This window comes from Phragmites australis, chromosome 1, assembly GCF_958298935.1.
Source record: "Phragmites australis chromosome 1, lpPhrAust1.1, whole genome shotgun sequence".
NCBI lineage: Eukaryota > Viridiplantae > Streptophyta > Magnoliopsida > Poales > Poaceae > Phragmites > Phragmites australis.
The window spans coordinates 47,579,857-47,598,892 of record NC_084921.1 but is presented as its reverse complement, the minus strand read 5'-3'; the positions used below and the strand labels follow the sequence as shown (position 1 = coordinate 47,598,892).

The following is a 19,036-nucleotide window of genomic DNA, read 5'->3' as shown; positions in this document are numbered from 1 at the left end:
CTGTTTGTTTGGGCTTAGATTTCAGCTTAAAAAATTATAAACCCAAATAAATGGGAGGTTTTTCAACTGAGCTTTTTAAAAAGCATAAGTCACTCTATAACTAATAAGCCTAAGTTATTTTAGAGGTGCTTTTCTAAGATTTTACAGGTTGGGACTAGCCCAGTGCCACTAAAGTTAATAAAAATTACCCACCACTATCATTTATTAACTCATTTTAGCATTAAGCTTGCCACTCGCCCTAGAAAAAGGTCGACTTACCAAACAGCGTAACTTATGCTTTTAAACCAAGATAGGATTAGCTCTTTTTAAGAAAAACTAGCCATAAGCTCCATATTTATAAGTCTAAGCTCAAACAAAGAAGGCTTAGATTGACTGGATTAGGATGCAGACGGCGGATATATGCTCTACTCAACTTGTACTTGCAGCATGGGTGAAAAATTATGTACTTGCAGGATTGGTAGTCGAGGTGCAAATTAATTGATCTAAGGGTATCTATCAACCCTCCTTAATGCAACTAATAACATTAATTTTCTAAAAAAAATGCTCAATTTGATAAAAGTAATGTTATTGGTTGATTAATTTGATAAAAAGTAGGGTACCTTTATGTAGTTAGGTTAATTAATTTGCATCTCTAATTGGTAGAAAATGTTTTTTGAGCTCGAACAAGCTCCACATTTGGGAGATAGCCTTGCTCCAGTATTCTCAACAATTGGAAGAACTAGTCTGATTGGCGCGTCTACGCCGTGCCCATTTTATTTTACTGTGTTGAATACGACAAAAGAAGACTAAAAAATTAAGTTCACAAATTTTGTACATTTCAATATATTTATGAAATTATTAATGTTAAACACATTAAATTAATTATAGAGAAAACAATAGTACTTTTATGCATGCACATAGTTTTAACATGTAGGTGAAAGTAATACTAACCTAAAAAAAATTCATATTTTTTTGAGTTTTAGATATTTTTCTTTGCATTTTAGATTTTTTTTCAGCTGATTTATTAATGTAACTAATATTCATTTTGATATTTTTCTAGAATTTCTTGAAAAAGAAAATTACATATATATATACCTATATACATGTATACCTATATTATATATATACATATATACACATATACATATATACATATATACATACACAGGGCCCACTACACAGCAGCAGGGGTCTGAGAGGGCGCCGATTCCGCCACCATTAAGATATAGTATTGATTATGAAGATGAACAATTCGATGCACCATGCTCCAGCAAACTTGAGATAAGTATGTATATGCAAGTGTTGGCCCAACAGATTTGGCTGTGGTGGAGTGCCTATCTTTTTTTTAATCTAGGTCCCTTGTTCGGGGCCTATACTAGAGGCTAAATCAGGGGTGTGAGATACCCGAAAATCGAATTTGGTGGGCGCAGCCACACCCTATGACCATAAATGAAACAGTAGTAACTATTATCCATGACTTGCACAATTCATTCGATTGTATAGCATGAGTTTACATCCTCGTAAACTGCAACTACGAAAGTACGATATACGTAGCATACGATACATAAATGTTACGTAAAATACATTGGCGGTAACAAACTCAATAGTCTGCACTTGTTGAACCGCCCTTCTTGTGAGACGACTTCTCTTTCTCTGGCTCTAACCTCGCAACTTCCTCGCCCATTTTTTTCAACCTCTCCTTTGTCTCCTTCGCTTGTCGCTTTATCTTGAGATCTTTCATGTCCTATTTTTTCAATAGTTTTACTCATTCCTTGTTCTCGGTTTTGATATCGAAATCGATCCACATTATGAGGTCACAAAGTCTAATAGATGATTGTACGCATGATTTAGTGACTATCCGGAACAAAAGCTGATAAATCATGCGAATATGAAATAAATTAAATACCCTATGACACACAGATGAAGGATCAATGTTTGAACACCGGAAGAATCTCCTCTTATAGTTTTTGAGCTCATAGGATACCTTCATTTCACATGCAGTACCACACTTGTACAATGACGGTGGTATAGCAAACGTAGGCATATCAAAGCTCGACATCTATGTACTTCGTCTTGTATTTGAGGCAGGGATAACATATGCAGTTCAACATTATCTTTTATAGTCGTTCACAACATCAATTGCAAACACACACCACTACAACCACATCCTTCTGCTAGCACAGCACCTCTGTCGTGAGTCAGGTTTTAGACATGAAATGATCACACGACTCAGCTTTAGGTATGAAATGACAACACACTGCTAGCAACAAAACATCTCTGTCGTGACTTAGACTTTAGACACGAAGTGATCATACGACAGAGCTTTAAGCATGAAATGACAACACTACTATCGTGAATCAAGTTTTAGACATAAAGTGACTATATGACTCAGCTTTAACAATGACATGACAACACCTCTGTCCTGACTCAGGTTTCAGACATAAAGTGACCACACAACTTAATTGCAAACACACACTAAAGGAATTTGTACTATATGAATGCAAGTATCGTTACATGCTTTGATTCTGATCGTTCCTTGCATCTTCTTTCTAAAACGCCGAGCAAATTTATATGGTATGGTCTACAATGATAAGAGCAAAAAAACATTGAATTTAAAAGCAAAAACTCTTACGACATCAGGAAACAATAATATTACAATTAGGATGTACAGGAAATTTTTGCTAGGTCAATGTATTGTTACACAAGTATTAAAATGTTTTAGGCTTTTGGCAAATTTGTTTAGAATTTATTGTGTTCACAAGAAATGAACGATCCATATTACAGTGGAACAATGAAACTTAAATACTAAAATATCGGCCTCTCACATATCAAATTGGGTGCAACTGAGAATTCTACTTGAGATGTTGTAGGGATCGGTGACGTTCTAAGAGTGAGATAAATTATGATACTTAAAGCTATTTCGGTTCTGAAAACAACACAAGATAAACCTATATCAATTTTATGTAAATATGCTCTAGGTTTATCTAGTGTGTCTACTCTACCGATCAAGGCGCTTGCAACCTATCTAAGAAGGTAAATTGCAAGTAAGTAAATGCAGAAACGTAAATAAGATAGAGAGAGAAAACTCGACACAAGGATTTTTTTTTCCCGTGGTATCGATGGCATGAATGCCACCCCTACTCCACGTAGGAACTCTATAAAGGATATGCTCCCGATCAGCACCCGATCATGACTCTTGAGCCACCAAGTCATAAAGATAAGACATCCACCCGGATGAGCCACCAAGGCAAGGTCGCACCACTAGCCTCTCTTCCGATTCCTTGCTGTCGTGATCATTTCAGAACTTGAGCCACCGAGACAAGAGTCTTCATGTCCCCGTACACGTTTCTCGTCGCCGCTACACACCAAGTCAGAGGGTCAACAAGTTTGAGCAACTCCGGCTCAAGTTGTCAGAGAGTCACCAAGACTCCAAGGCGTCGACGTACCAAGAGGTACAAGCTTGGATCACTCCTTTATCCACTCTCTAGGTAGCAATCACCTAACAATATACTCTCTAGGCCTATAAGCACTAATCACCCTCTAATCTTGTGCTTCATTATCTTGGATGATCACTTTAAGCACTTTGGTGGCTTATATGTCTTCTCAGGTGCATATGAAATTCTCTAGATTTCAGCACCCTCAAATGACTGAGTGGACTGTGGAGAGTTACTTATAGCCTCAACCCCGCACACTAGTCATTAACCCAACGGTTCAGAAAAGTTATTAACACCGGATGATCCGGTGAGAACAATAGTACTAACACTGGATCATCCGATGAGTACACTCTCACAAACTAATCGTTAGAACCCCATTCAAGCTACTATGAACATCGGACACTCTGGTGTATACTGTAACATCATCATCGGATATTCTGTTGAGTATACCTTAGCCATCCGAGCTAACATCTTCTCTGTGTAAATTGCTCTGGTGCCTTCTCCGGTGCTTATTAATTCATCATCGGACTATCCGGTGAGCAATCCTCAGCTATCCAAGACAAATACAACCCTCTCTGAAAAATATGCTCCGGTGTACACATGACTTCATCACCGGACAAGCTTCGCTTGCCTCTTTGTATTGTTCGTTGTCCGGTGTATTTGTTCGTTGTACTCTTACTTCATCACCGGACTATCTGATACCTTCAAAATCTTCTGCCCATAACCAAATGCTTCGGTTTGTATTGCTTGTTGAACATCGAATCATCCGGTTAGTTGATCTTCAACTTCAACTTTTGAAACTGCCTCTGCTGGAATTGCTCCGATGCTTAAGCCCATTTGACACCGGACCATCCGGTGAGGCAAAATTGCCTGTCTGTATGCACTATTTATTTTTCAGTGTGTGCAACACATTCAATACCGGACCATCTGGTGAGAACAAAACTCTTATGACTTCTCCAATTCAACCAAACTTTATCCCTACTTCGGTTGCTTCTTCATGTATTGCATCCATAAGACCTACTAACATATATTCTTGATAAACATATTAGTCTCATTGATTATATTATCATTAATCATCAAAATCACAAACATGGCATGATAGAACTATTTTCCCTACAAATGTAATCTTATATTAGTTAGAATCAGTAGTTGTAGTTTATGAGTGTGTTGTTAATTCATGTTATGCAATCGATTCATGTTATGCAATCGAATGAATTGTTAGACATAGATAATGGTTACCACTGTTTTATTTAATGTAACCTAAATTATGTATAGCTTCTTGATGAACATATCTCATGATTTAAACCTAAGAATATTAATGATATCAATTTCCAACTTTCGATAAAATTGAAAATTATTTGCTAATTTAATGTCCATTTCAAAATATCTAATTCACCTGGTAGTCTCAAAAGGTTGGGGTAGTCTTAATACATAGCTATGTTTGAACATGCACAATTTAAAGTGTAATAGTCTTTCTAAAAATCATGTGTGCGGTTCAGCTAAAGTATTTTCTAAACTGTCCATACAACAAATTTAGTAAGGTTTAGGCCGCAAATGACAATTCTTTTTGACTCCACAAGTCACCTAAGTATTACTGTTATAGAACAAACTGTAACATATATCAACATTCGAAATTGAATCATTCAAATTCTACGACTCTATTAGATATGCATGTTTGCAAATAGGATATGTACATGTTGCATTAAGTGCTAGCAAAATTTGGAGGAAAATTGAACACAATTGCTAATTATTTAGAGGCCCTTTATAAGGCTAAATAGTATGAAGTGATAAAAATGTATATAAATGGAGTGTTACATTTCACCTAGGGTCAAAAATAATTTTAAAAATTATTACGTCACATGAGAAGAATAATTTTAAAGCACGGTAACCCCACTGTCAAAATAGAGAAAGTGGGAAGGAGAAAAATGAGAATCTATCTGGTAATGTTCATTCAATGGCACTGTTTATCTTGAGTCACATCAAACTATTTGGTGAGTCAGGCTGCCACGTCGGCCCCATATGTAAAGACGCCGGGGTGGACGGCAGTGTGACCAAATTGGTCACATCATATACATTGATGTGACTGTGTTGGGGAGTCACGCCAAGTTCTTTGGCGTGTAAAAGGGACTAGTTTCTGAAAATTTAGTTGCTTCCGTGTTGTTAATAAAATATTAGTTAAAAAAGATTAAAATAAAAAATTTTGTTTCTTTATATGGCCTATTTAAAGGATAATTTGCGGTTTCCAATTGACTGTGGTTATCTGACTATTGTGTAGTCGTACACCTGTGTTTTTGCGTGCTTCTATTCATGTGAAATTTGCAGGCTGCTAAAGCAGGAGGGACGTTTGCAATGTACATGCACTGGGGGCCATGCTGATCTCTATGTATACGTAGTATGTGTAACTGGAACTGCATTTTTAAAATTTCAAATATGTCCATGTCACATTTCTATGGTCTGATTGTGACTAATGGTACGGATTTCATCAACAAAGATCAATTTAGAGAATAGGTATCTTTATCAAACAATACACATATATAATTGCCTGGTTAGGAAGATCTACAAGTTATTAGTGCAAATCGGTTCCATGACTGTCAACGAGATGGGAAAAGATCTCTTGTCAGGTTTACTTGCTAAGTTGTCATAAGAATGCCCAATGCCAGGCTAAAAATCAGTATATATTGAATTGAAAAGCAGTAATATTTCACCAAATACAAGCGAAAACGCAAAGTGATACAAAAGTGCGTATGAAAGATCATGGTAGCAAGGCAGGGTGCTGCAGTTTATCTATGCATCAAACATAATATAAGCAATTCACGTCTTTAGGAGATCACCTTAGTTGTTGCATCCAAATCAAATTACATTTGAAATAGGAATGCTGAAATTGGTAGAATCCACGTGACACTTAATGGAAAGGGTCCTGGACATACCTGTTTGCAATGATCTTCCCTTCTAAGTCTTGAGTTCTTTCTCCTTGCTAATTTCTTTCTTCCAATATTCTGCAATAAAAAAAAATGAAGCAGTGAGCTAAATTGAAGTCAAAACAGACAGGTCTGAAGTCTAAAAGAATAATGTATCCAATCTGCATACTACATACTGATCATGTTCGAAGCTTGCTTAATGAGATTTTCAGACAGATTCGTAACCCTTTGTGCAAATTGCTGGACATCAATCAAGTCAACTGGTGACAGATCCTGGCGTGAAACCTTGGGTGTGTGGTCATAGCAACACCACCCTAGTCATCAAGCAATCAACAATCGTGTCAAGCAAGTTGAACCCTAATTATCGCAATAAATATTATCCCTAATTGTCGTAGTTTTACGAAAGCGATCGCAGGTAGTACCATCTACCAGAGAAATTGCAGTCGACATTGCTAAGCATGAAATCTAAAAGCTAAAATTACCTCCTTGGGGTATCAAAATACTAAAGATAGTATAAACCCCCATGGAGAACAGCCACAAGCACCTTGCAGTTTCTGCCCTTCGCCGTCCGATGAGCCCGAGGACGCTCGCCGGCAGCCTTTCCGCAGCTAGAAGGAACCCAAACCATTCAGCCACAGCTTCTTCCCCACCTCCGTCACCTCTACCTTGGCCGCCAGTGAGCTCGTCCTCGCGAGCGGGAGACCTTCTCCACCCTCCTCTCCAGCCCGAACTGGCCGCCGAACGACAGCCCGAGACTGAGCTCCATCTCCAGATGTGGATCTTCCTAGAGGTATACCACTAATTGATATCATATATTTACAGCAAAATTAACTACGTCAGTATTCTGTTGCTGCCTAAAAACTTATCACTACTACAATTCGGTTTTCTAAAATAGTCAGCTACATTTATAGTTATGTGCGGATCTATATATTTCCTAGAACCAGTGTAGAAAACAAGGTTAAAGATAACCAGATCTAACCTTTTGATATATTCTAAACACTACTGAGCATCAACGCCCTTTTGTAAATTGTAATATTTTAGATGCATAAATGATCAAACAAGATACTACATGATCCTGTATGCAGCAAGATAACTATGAAGTTAGATAAAGTTCATAATGCGGTGCAGCGTAACAATAACTTATTTTATCTATAATGGTTCCACCAATCGGTCGAAGTGGGACTCAGCGACGGGCAAAATTTTGGCGCGCCATTTTCTACTCTCATCGCGAAACACGAACGTGAACCGCATTTCCGTCCTGGTACGCCAGCGAGCCGCAGGCCTCTTCCGCACCAGCTCCTCTCACTCCATCATTTTTTTTTTGCCGGAACCCTTTTACTCCAATCATACCACCTCGCCTGTCACGTCGTGCATCTCCCGCCCGGAATTACCATACTACACCCTCGACCGACGGCTGGCCTGGCTCTCCCGTAATCTTCTTCACCACGGGAGGGTACAAGAGTCATTTCGCGATTAAACACCTGGCGGCATGGTATTTTAAGCACTCGCGGCCGTCGACGAACGCCGTCCCCACGCCCGAAGGCCCCGCGAAAATGACGCCGCCGGCGAGCACGGGCAAGCGCGCCGACGCCGGCGGTCTGAAAGAGCCTCTCCTGCCGGAGTTCTCGGGAGGGCACTGCGGCGGGGCGTCGCTCTCCGGCGCGGTGTTCAACGTGTCGACGAGCATCGTCGGCGCCGGCATGATGTCGATCCCGGCGGCGATGCGGGTGCTCGGAGTGGTCCCCACGCTCGTTCTCATTGCGGCCGTCGCCGCGCTCTCCGATGTCTCCGTGGAGTTCATGCTCCGGTACACGGGGTGGGCCGGCGGCGGCCCGCCCTCGTACGCGGGGCTCATGGGCGACGCGTTCGGCCGCGCCGGCGCCGCCGTGCTCAACGTTTGCATCGCCTTCACGATCACAGGCACCCTCGTCGTCTACCTCATCATCATCGGTAAGCTACAGCGCGAGCGAGCCGGGAGCGCTGCAATACCATCGGGAATAATTCAGGTCGAATCGTGACGAGGTGCTCGTTGACTACGTGGTGCGCAGGGGACGTGGTGTCTGGGAGCGTAGGAGGCGGAGACGAGCACGCCGGGGTGCTGCGGGAGCTTTTCGGCGCGCGGTGGTGGACGGGGAGGGAATTTGTGCTGCTCGTCACCGCCGTCTTTGTTCTGCTGCCGCTCGTGCTCCGCCGCCGCGTCGGTAAGTCCATGTTTCGTTTGTACAACACAAACACAGTTTGCTAGTTTGGTTGATTTTTTTTTTCAGAGCAATAGTTTGGCTGAGATTGTGTGTGACAGCCAGACTGGTGAGCTACCAACTCTGATCCATTTTGATTTGACGTTTGATAATGATCTCTAATTATTTGCTTCAAAAATATGGTCTCTAATTATTGATGTGGAAAATTAGCAGTATAAAACATGTGGAAAATTAGCAGTATAAAACTTGTGGGATCTAATCCAAAGTTTAAATTAGAGTAAACTACTGTTGTGAGTGTCTTACCTACTGGCCTTCGAAGTTCAAACAGAATCAATCTTTTAGGCCCTGTTTGGAACAAGAGAATTGCTCTAGGAATTTCCAGGATTTAGTCTAAGTTTGTATTAAATGCTAGGGATTTGAATCCCAAAACTCCCCTTCCAATTGTTCCAAACATGCACTTAGGAGGAAAATAGTATCCTACTTGTTGCCGTCCTTGGTTTGAGAATAAACAACGCTAAAACTGAACATTATTGCTTTTTTTTTTAAAATGGCTCTTAGACATTGTTATTGGCCATTATTTGTAGATCACTTCCACTAGAAAATCTTAGAGATTTGTAGGACTTAAGTAGCGCACACGGACCACGTGAGGAAAGCAGCTAACGATCACTATAGACCCACTTGTCAGTGGGCCCAGTCCAATAATGGCCACTGGGAAGCTTACTGCACACGACTGCACGGCCAGTCGGCCACCTCATGTGACTCAGCTCTTATCTCAATGCAGCTCTCCCATCGTTTTCTCGCCACGTTTACACGCTCTCGAGTCGCCGAGTCCAAAAAAAACACACACACACACACACACACACACACTCAAGCAGTCAAGCACCAAATTTCTCCCCTGCTTCACTCATCTCCCACTTAGCCATGGTGTCCAAGAGTCCACCGTCCTCCGGTGAAGCTGGAAGCGGCGACATGGGGTCAGCTGAGGCGCCCCTGCTGCCGGAGCACGCGGGCCCCTCGGGCGGTGGCTCAGCATCGGTACTCGGCGCGGTGTTCAACGTGTCGACGAGCGTGGTGGGCGCCGGGATCATGTCGATCCCGGCTGCCATGCGGGTGCTCGGCGTGGTGCCGGCGGTGGCGCTGATCGCCGCCGTCGCGGTCCTGGCCGACGCCGCCGTCGACTTCATGCTCCGGTACACCCGCGGCGCGCCGTCGTACGCGGCGCTGATGGGCGACGCGTTCGGCCGCGCTGGGGCCGCGCTGCTCAACGTGTTCGTCGCGCTCAACGCCTTCGGGACCCTCACCGTCTACCTCGTCATCATCGGTAACGCCTAACGCCATGGCCACACAGCTGTGCTAGCGTACGTGCGAGACGGCTGGTGCGAGTGACTAGACTTGTCCTGCAGGGGACGTTATGTCCGGTGCGGCGAGCGCCGGGAACGCACACGCGGGGGTGCTGCCGGAGTGGTTCGGGCAGCACTGGTGGACAAGCCGGGAGGTGGTGCTGGTGGCGGCCGCGGCGATTCTGCTGCCCCTTGTGCTCAGGAAGCGTGTTGGTACGCAAGCCTACTGCCTTTTTTTTGTGTGTGGGTTGGTCGTGCTTGGGACAAAGCTGCAGTAAGGAGACTAGAACTAGAAAGATATGAAGCAACGCCAGGAACTATCCAATGAATCCCCTGAAAATTACCTATATATAAGAGTTTGATTTTACTTTATCAAACACAATATCATTCTTACTCCGTCATATAGCCCAGTATAAAGCAGATGCCCTAACCAATATCTGATATCTAACTGCAGACATCAAGAACCAAAAATATGTTGTACAGAATGCGGGCATTGTGTACCAAATGATATTTGAACGGTTCTCCAAATGAATTTAGCAAGATGACACTCAACAAATAGATGTTAGATAGTTTCATTGTTATTAAAAAACAACATTTCTCACTACCATGTTATCTTCGTTTCACTAAGTTGTCCTTGGTTAGAATAACACCTTTGTTCAAATACCATAGTAAAATTTTGATCTTTAAAGGAAGTTTAAGTTTTCAGAGCACAAAGTTTGTTGGAATGATATTATGATTATAATAGCTTTATACATAGATTGAACAGAAAACCTATCACTTTTATGTTGTGACCAAAGAAAGGTGTCTTGTTGATTGATTAGCTGAACCATAGCTATTTTGTCAACCAACTCACATCATTTCATCAATTTATCCCCTATTAAAGACCAGCGAAATGATATATTTAAGGTAACTGTACTTAGGACATTAGCTACCGTAGCATGTTTTCTGTGAACTATGTAATAGAGTGTTGGGAATTGATCTTTAAGAGGAGATATACCTATCCATTTATTCTCCAAAAACGAACTTGAGTTCCATCATTAACTTTAAATTCTCCTAACGTCAAAAATTTGTCTTTGATCTTCATAAGGCCATACCAGAAATGAGAGTCACCTGCCTTCCACTGCACTTCTCCTATTGTTTTATTATACAAATATTTGTTTCGTAGTAATTATTGCCATAATCCATCTTCGTTAACGAGCTTCAACAACCATTTGCTAAGAAAACATCTATTTTGAACATCAAGATCTTGGATCCCTAACGCACCTTGATCCTTGCGTCTACATAAGATTTTCCATCTGGCCAATCTATACTTTTTCTTATGTTGATCACTCTGCCAAAAAAATCTTGATCTATAATAGTCTAACTTCTTTAATATGTCTCGTGGTACATAAAAAAAGGACAACATATACATCGCTAGACTGCTTAAGACTGAATTGATCAACACCAAACTGCCACCTACAGATATGTGTTTGCCTTTCCAACAGCTAAGTTTTTCCTGAACTCTCTCCTCTATTGTTTTCCAGTCTTTATTACTAATTCATCTATGATGCATGGGTATTCTGAGATGTCTAAAGGGGTAATTTTCCATCTCACACCTAAAGATTTATGAGTACTGCTCTTCATAATCTTTTGCCTCGCCATAGCAGAATAATTCACTTTTTATAGAAATTGATCTTCAAGCTAGACAGTTGCTCAAATGCACAAAGTAAGAGCTTCATGTTCTTGGCTTGCTCAATATCTAGTCCCATAAAATGAATCGTGTCATCAGCATACTAAAGGATTGATAACCCTTCATCTACCAAATGAGGCACAACACCTTGTAGCTGCCCCTCTTCTTTTGCACGCGAAATTAAGATTGCTAGCATATATACTGCAATATTAAACATAACTGGTGAGAGAGGATCACCCTGTCTGAGCCTTTTCTTAGTTTGGAGATACTTTCCTAGGTCATTGTTTATCTTTATTCCAAAACTCCCTCCTGTTATAAATTGTTCCACCCAGGAACACTATGTATTGGAGAATCCTTTCATTCTCAGCATTTGTTGAAGAAAAGACCATTTAATTTTGTCATATGCTTTTTCGAAATCCACCTTAAGAATAACTCCATTCAGTTTCTTTCGATTCATTTCATGGATAGTCTCATGCAAAATCGCAACTCCCTCCAATATATATCATCCTGGCATGAACGATGTTTGCGTCGGTTTTGACCACCTTTTGTGCTACCCCTATTAATCTATTGGTAGCAGCCTTGGTAAAGATTTTGAAACTAACATTCAGCAAATATATTGGGCTGTATTGTTGTATTTTTGTGGCCTCCGTGCTTTTTGGTAGTAAGGTAATGATCCCAAAGTTAACGCTATGTAATGGTAAACTACCAATATGGAAGTCATAAAATAGAGACATCAAATCGGCTTTTATAACTTCCCAAAACACTTGATAAAATTCTGCTGGGAAACTATCGAGTCCTAGAGCTTTATTGTGCTCCATTTGAAATACTGCATCTCTAACTTCTTTTTCAGTAAATACTTGAGTGAGTAATTCATTCTCCATATCTGTTACTTGGGGAATATCTCCCTTCGAGTTTCTGTCATAGCAAAATGACTACTCTGGGGGGGGGGGTGCAAAACAATCCTCTGTAGTGAGTTGTGATATGTTCTTTGAGCGCCTCATCTCCTCTAAAAATTTTGTCATTATGTTCCACCTGATAAATTCTAGTCTTTCGATGTTATCATTCGCTATCAGCTAGAAATACTTTGTATTTCTATCTCCCTGTAACAGCTTAGTTGATTTTGTCTTTTGAAACCAAGCTATCTCCTCCTCCCTCAACAAATTTGACAAACATTCCTTAAAGACACACAGAACATCAATCTCATGAGGCAGGAGAGGATTACTTTCGGCCTTTCTATCTAGCTTATCTATTACCTTTGTGATTTCCTCCTTCTCTTTCTTATATTTACCCTTGTGGTTTTTTGACCAGCCTCTCAAGTATTTTATAAGTCTTCTAATTTTATTTTGCTACTTCTCCATCAACGTGTGCCCCTTATTTTCATTAGCCCACATATTAGCTACTTGTTCAAAGAAACCCTTACGAGTTAGCCAGCATAACTCGAATATAAAGAGTTGCTGATTACTATGTGACGATTTGTTCTTTGGAATCAATAAGTAAATGCGTATGATCTGGTATATCCCTGCTTAAAGCTTCTACAGTAGCCATAGGGTATTTAAGCTCCTAGTATGTACTATTAAAATTCTATCCAACTTTTCATAAGTTGGTGTATCGTTTGAATTTGCCCAAGTAAATTTAGGACCTGATAAATGAAGCTCCCTTAACTCTAAACTTTCTATTACTGCATTAAACAGGAACGACCATCTATCATCATATCTATTATTTCTTTTTTTCTTCTAGTTTCCTTATAATGTTGAAGTCCCCTCCTATCATCATTTGTAGTTCTTCCTTACTACATGCATGAACCAGCTCAGTAAGTAAAATTCCCCTTTTGCTATGGTTGAGCTGCTACACAAACAGCCATAAGAGCCCATTGGAATCCATCCACTTTATTTTTAAGGCGAAATTTTACATAAAAATCTCCCTCAAAGATTGAGCTGATATCATAAACCAACATATTTACCCCCAGAAGAATACCCCTCGACTGTCCCCTTGGGATTGTCCAATGCCATAGGAAATCTTTATTGCCACAAAAATGATCTACACAAGAATGCAAAAAAGAGGATCTGCGTGTCTCTAAGATTGCTATAAAGTCCAATTTCTGCTCTACAGAAGTATCAAAATGGAAAAATTCCTTTCATTTAGAGCCCCTATTTTTTTTTATTGAAGTTGCCCTATTAACTCGGACTTTCTGAACTTTTGATTTGTGTTGTGTCTTTCTTGAGGAAACATTTTTTGAACCACAATCAATATGGTCAGTTTCCTCATCCACTTCCTCTGTTAGGTCACTACACAAATGTCCTAGAGTAATGTTGTCTATCTCTTCATTTTCATCTTCCGATGAATCACTTTCCCCATTTTCGTCAATATTTTTTGGTTTAACATTATGTATTTTTAATTTTTTTTAATAGAACTTATAACATCATCACTGTTGTGTCCCAAATCTATCCCTAAAGCTTTAATACCTGAGGAAACATGCTGATCAGACAATGACAAAATTGAATTATTTAAAGACATACCATTTAAAGATGGGCCTTCCAAATTGCGCGCTGCCACCAACCTCTCTGCACGGACCTACAAGTGTTCATCCGCAGTGGCCTCTCTCCTTTTGCTCCATCAAATTGGAGTTGCCAACTTGGACCTTTTGGATGGTGGCAGTTGTGTTGCCTCCACTACATTTTGAGCATTTTCCATCATATTGCACTGCTATCCTATCTCCTCATCCTTTTCTGCCATTATTTTGTTAGCCGCTTCCTCAAGTAAATTATGCACAACTTTGTCTAGAATCTCATTTGCCTATGTCTTGATCCAAGGCTCAAAAGCTTCATCAGACTTTTCAGATGCTTGACGCTCAGCCTGCTGTTTGGTTTTGTTTATGGTGGCCGATTCATCAGCTGCAGCACCAGCATCGCCGAGTGCAAAGCTCAGCTCGGCCCCATTCCCATCTGGCGCTACTATCGGTGGATGAACACCGCAAGCGGGGATCCTGAGGGACCCCCTTTGAGATTCGGCCGGGGGCTAATTCTAGATCTACCTCGTATGTGGGATTAATGCGAGTGTATGGGATCTAGACGGGACGGATGATCATCGGCTAGTAGAAGTAAATGCATAAGGGATTTAGACAGGTTTGGGCCGTACGGAGGCGTAATACCCTACTCCTGTGTGTCTGGTATGCTATTAATGCTCTTGGAATGTCTTTATCTGGATCTCTGTGTTACAAGGTTTTTTGTTCTAAGTTTTGAGCTTCGGTCTTCAAGTGTCGGTCTCTCTAAACTTGTTCAACCTGAACTTCTCACTTGTTGAACCTTGCTTCCACCTCTAACTTCGCCTCAACTTATAACTTGTCTTTCTACGAAGTGCTCCCCCCCTTTTATCCTATCGGGGGGAGGCTCGACGTGCCCAGATCGAGGGCACAAGTTTCTGTAAGCCATAAATGGAAAACAACCATCATGGGTCTACAGTTTGATGTTACAGGGGGTTGAAAATGCGCCCTTCGGTCGGTCCCGTCGATCATTGCGTTCAACTTTAGCAGGTGCAGGGGGGCCCACCGGCTAGCCGCTGAATATCCCCGCATGTCCGTCCGGTCAGAGTAGATCTGACGCGGAAGGGCGACAGGCGATACACCTCGAGCCCATCGACGATATCTTCAAGCCGTCTTCCTTTATGGGCCCCATAGGGTGACGTGCGATGGGGCCCATCGCATTAATTGTCCCCACGCCTTCCTGTCAGGCGGTGGCAGGGACTGACGTACTCAGTACAACAGGCGTAGGGGGAAGTGGTTAGATGTGACCGGCCACGCTCCCCCTTAAATGCAGCATCGAGCTTCCCACCGATTGACACCTCACAGTGGAGCCCTTGCGAGGTCCACCGGCAAGGAGCTCCTCAGGTCCTCGGGGAACTCTGGTACTCGGGGACCAACTATCCTTGGCCCCGAGCACCCCCTCCCAGATCTAGCTCTTCTCGGGTCCTCGGGGAACTCTGGGTACTCAGGGACCAACTGTTTTAGGCCCCGAGCACCCCCTCCCGGACTTGGCTCTTCTCGGGTCCTCGGGGAACTCTGGGTACTCGGGGACCAACTGTTCTTGGCCCCGAGCACCCCTTGTCGGACTTGGTTCTTCTCGGGTCCTCGGGAGATGGTCTCCGAGAGATGGCGCCACGTGGCACTGTGCTATCCTGGCCTCGGGACTCGGGAACCCCCGGTTCCCATATCACCGACAGCTACCTTAGTAGCCATGAGTTGGGAATGAGCCAGGGCTTGGTTTCGTCCTAGGACCGAGTCCTTCACGTGGGCCACTGCAATGTCACTCTCCAGTTGACCATCTCTGCCCTCCTCTTTCTCCTCGGTGCCTAACACACCATCTACATGATTCCCACAGACATCTACTGTTAGCAATGGCAAATCAGGTTGCTCAAACGCAATCACTTCATCTACCATTGCCTCCATGAACTCCTCAGGTACTTCCCTAACATGTCGGGTGAATTTTTTTATTGGGACATAACAATTGTATTTTCCATCTCACTTGGTTTAAGTGCACGAGATGTACCCAGGAGGTGTTGTCCCATTTCCATCTTGCGATAGAAATGGTTTGGGTGTGTGTCTTTCCCACCATTTTTGCTCCTCTTCGGATCTATGTCCACCATGTCCTTATCATCTCCAAGCAAATCCGATTCATCATCTTCGTCCATATGGTCTTTGTTCATAGCTTTTCCCAACTTTGATGTCGACCCTTCCGCATCTTTCACTATAAAGTAAATGACATGTAAATATTTACCAAAAACCACGTCAAGTGTTTCAGGGATTAACTTTGGGTCCAGCACTGCAATCTTGATCCTCGCCAAATCATTGTGACGTGTGAACACCATATCGACCATCTGAGTTGCTCCAAGCACGGTACCCACTGCCCAAAGTGTCATGAATTGTGTGAGGTCCTTTGGTATACCTCCAACCTTTACCCACACCTCTGGTAACCTAAGCTTGGCTACATCTTCATCCTTCCAGTAGTCAAATTCCAATTTAAAACCAGGACAAATCTTCATATTCATTTCCCCAAACTCTACCATTCTATGTAATTCCATGGCGTTTGGAAAAGAAACTAAGAAAGTATTGCCCTCGTGTTCCTTCGTACCAACCGCTCAAGCTCGGCTATCACCTGTACCATCGACATACTTCCTCCCTTTACTTTGGCCACACCTGATACTACATCTGTTTTTCTCCATCATCTTTTGAGCCTTGTCCTCTGTAGCATGCTGTGAAGAGGGTGCTTCGACTGGTGCGCCCCATGTACTGATGCACTTCCGGGTGGCACCACATATGATGATCTTGCAAAACCTTTGCGTGTCGATATGATCTATCTTTGGTTAACTATGTTAGATCTCACTTCTCATTCAAGAAGGATTTTATTACTATGCTAATAACATTGTGTTTTTGCCCTTGTTTTGGGGTTTCTATCTCAGCAGCTGCAACGAAAATCGTTTTGTGGTTGCCCATGGATGTTCACAAACTTGCTCCAACATGCAGATTCATTGAGGTACACATCGGCCATCTCCATCCTGCTGGCGGTGGTGTTCATGCTCATCAGCCTGGGAATCGCGGTGTACGCTCTCTTCAGGGGCACCGCGACGATGCCGCGGATGCTCCCGGACTTCTCCAGGCTCTCTTCCCCGTTCGAGCTCTTCACTGCCGTCCCGGTCATCGTCCTCGCCTTCACCTTCCACTTCAACGGTACCGAATTTCTTGTGCGGCCCTAACATATACATGTCCCGTGCGTGCACCGCGCCGCGCGGGTGGCTCAACGGAAGTTTGCCTGACACGCATGCCGCTTGCACTGCAGTGCACCCGATCCGCGCCGAGCTGAGCAAGACGTCGGACATGAAGGAGGTCGTGCGCATCTCCCTCGTGCTCTGCGCTGCCATCTACGCAGCGGTCGGCTTCGTCGGCTTCCTCCTCTTCGGGGACGCCACCATGGCCGACGTGCTCGCCAACTTCGACCACAGCTCCGGCGCGGGGGTCCCGCAGGCGCTCAACGACGCGGCGCGGCTCAGCTATGCGCTGCACCTCGTGCTCGTGTTCCCGCTCCTCCTCTTCTCGCTCCGGATCAACGTCGACGAGCTCCTCTTCCCGGGCCGTCGGCCGCTTGCCACAGACACGTGCCGGTTCGTGTCCCTGACAGCCGTGATTATGGCGATGCTGTACGCGCTGGCCATCGCCATACCCAGCATCTGGACGCTCTTCGAGTACACCGGATCGACGTTCGCGGTCACCATCTCGTTGATTTTCCCTGGCTCCATTGTTCTCAGGTACGCCATTGCTTAATTGCTTTGCACAAGAACATTTCAGAAATCCTGCTACACATTTTTCCTTGTTAATGCTATGCTTGCTTAGAATCTTTTACTCGAAATTTCACAGGGATGTTCATGGAATAGCAAAGCGGAAGGACAAGGCATTGGCAGCGACGATGATCATTTTGGCTGTGATCACGAGCAGCATCGCCATTGCCTCAAACATCATGAGCTCCATCAGCGACAAAGTCCGAGGAGGTCGTGTAGCTAGCGAATAATAGTTCATATCAATCAAAATGCTTTATTGTTTGCAGCCCATAAGCTTGAAGATTGCTGCGCGTGCAACTCTCTTCTCTCAGGTTTTGTTCTTAGAAGAATGAGAGACTGCTTCGGTTCATGAGCTTAGACCGTGCCCCGTCATGTTGTAGTAGATGTGTGCAAGGAAATACCGGCCTGCCATTGTTGTGTATTTGTACCGGTGACTGATATATTACTGTGTATAACTAGCGTATCAATCCGTACGACTGCACAGGCTAAAAATTTAGCTTACAGCTAAATTGTAGATATTTGTATTAATAATAGTTGTATACTAAAATACATTAACTATTTATATTTAAATATTAGAATGCAAAATATAAATGTAATTTTTGTTCATAATATTGGAATCATGTTTATTATTTGTGAATAGATCTAATTTATAATTTTCATTTTATGTGTTATGCAAATTGATTTTTATTTGTTTCTTGATTTTTTGAAATTATTAGTATTATTAATGTCGTCACCGTATCTCATATTTTTTTAAAATACATTATAAATTCTTTGATATTATTTTTGTGTGATAATTCGTAATATGTTTGTGTTCTGTTGTTTTAATTTTGTAATGTTTGATTATAATTGATTTGGAAAAGTGTGTTGATTGCTAACGTAACTAAGTTGGAGTTTGCTAACGTAATCTTGTTGGATAAATGGTATTTACAATAAAAAAAGAAAGAAAATGCAAGGCAAGAAGTAGTCTTGGGGCTAGACTCTATGATTTGTTTTTTAATCTTTTATGTTGTTTCGTCTGTTTGTTGATCTATGGTTACAGTTAGCCAATCAATTAATTCGACGGTCGGATATTTTGTTTTTTTATGAAAATTTCTAAAATTTTATTAGATTAACGTGGAGAAAAAAATCTCTAATTAGTAAATATAAGATAGTACTGAATAAACCATTTAAAAGG

The 19,036-nt window shown here is 42.3% G+C and overlaps 1 protein-coding gene across 2 annotated transcripts; it reads left to right on the top strand.

Annotated features, from left to right (window-relative positions):
- Positions 1-7,835: 7,835 nt before the first annotated feature.
- Positions 7,836-18,521, top strand: LOC133923611 (amino acid transporter AVT6C-like). 2 transcript variants are annotated; one of them, XM_062368896.1, is made up of 5 exons: positions 7,836-8,281; positions 8,380-8,532; positions 17,054-17,257; positions 17,367-17,832; positions 17,942-18,521. In XM_062368896.1, exons 1-5 carry the CDS (start codon positions 7,885-7,887, stop codon positions 18,090-18,092), a joined length of 1,371 nt encoding a protein of 456 aa, XP_062224880.1. In that variant the 5' UTR covers positions 7,836-7,884; the 3' UTR covers positions 18,093-18,521. The 2 variants fall into 2 exon arrangements, with proteins under 2 accessions (XP_062224880.1, XP_062224888.1); XM_062368904.1 differs by lacking the exons at positions 7,836-8,281; positions 8,380-8,532 and adding exons at positions 8,541-9,850; positions 9,933-10,082.
- The last annotated feature ends 515 nt before the right edge of the window (positions 18,522-19,036 follow it).

Bases quoted from the DNA above. Each gene is read 5' to 3' on its own strand.
- LOC133923611 (XM_062368896.1), top strand. From the start codon at position 7,885: ATGACGCCGCCGGCGAGCACGGGCAAGCGCGCCGACGCCGGCGGTCTG. The intron at 17,258-17,366 runs GTACCGAATTTC...CTTGCACTGCAG, and splicing joins CTTCACCTTCCACTTCAACG to TGCACCCGATCCGCGCCGAG. The intron at 17,833-17,941 runs GTACGCCATTGC...GAAATTTCACAG, and splicing joins CCTGGCTCCATTGTTCTCAG to GGATGTTCATGGAATAGCAA.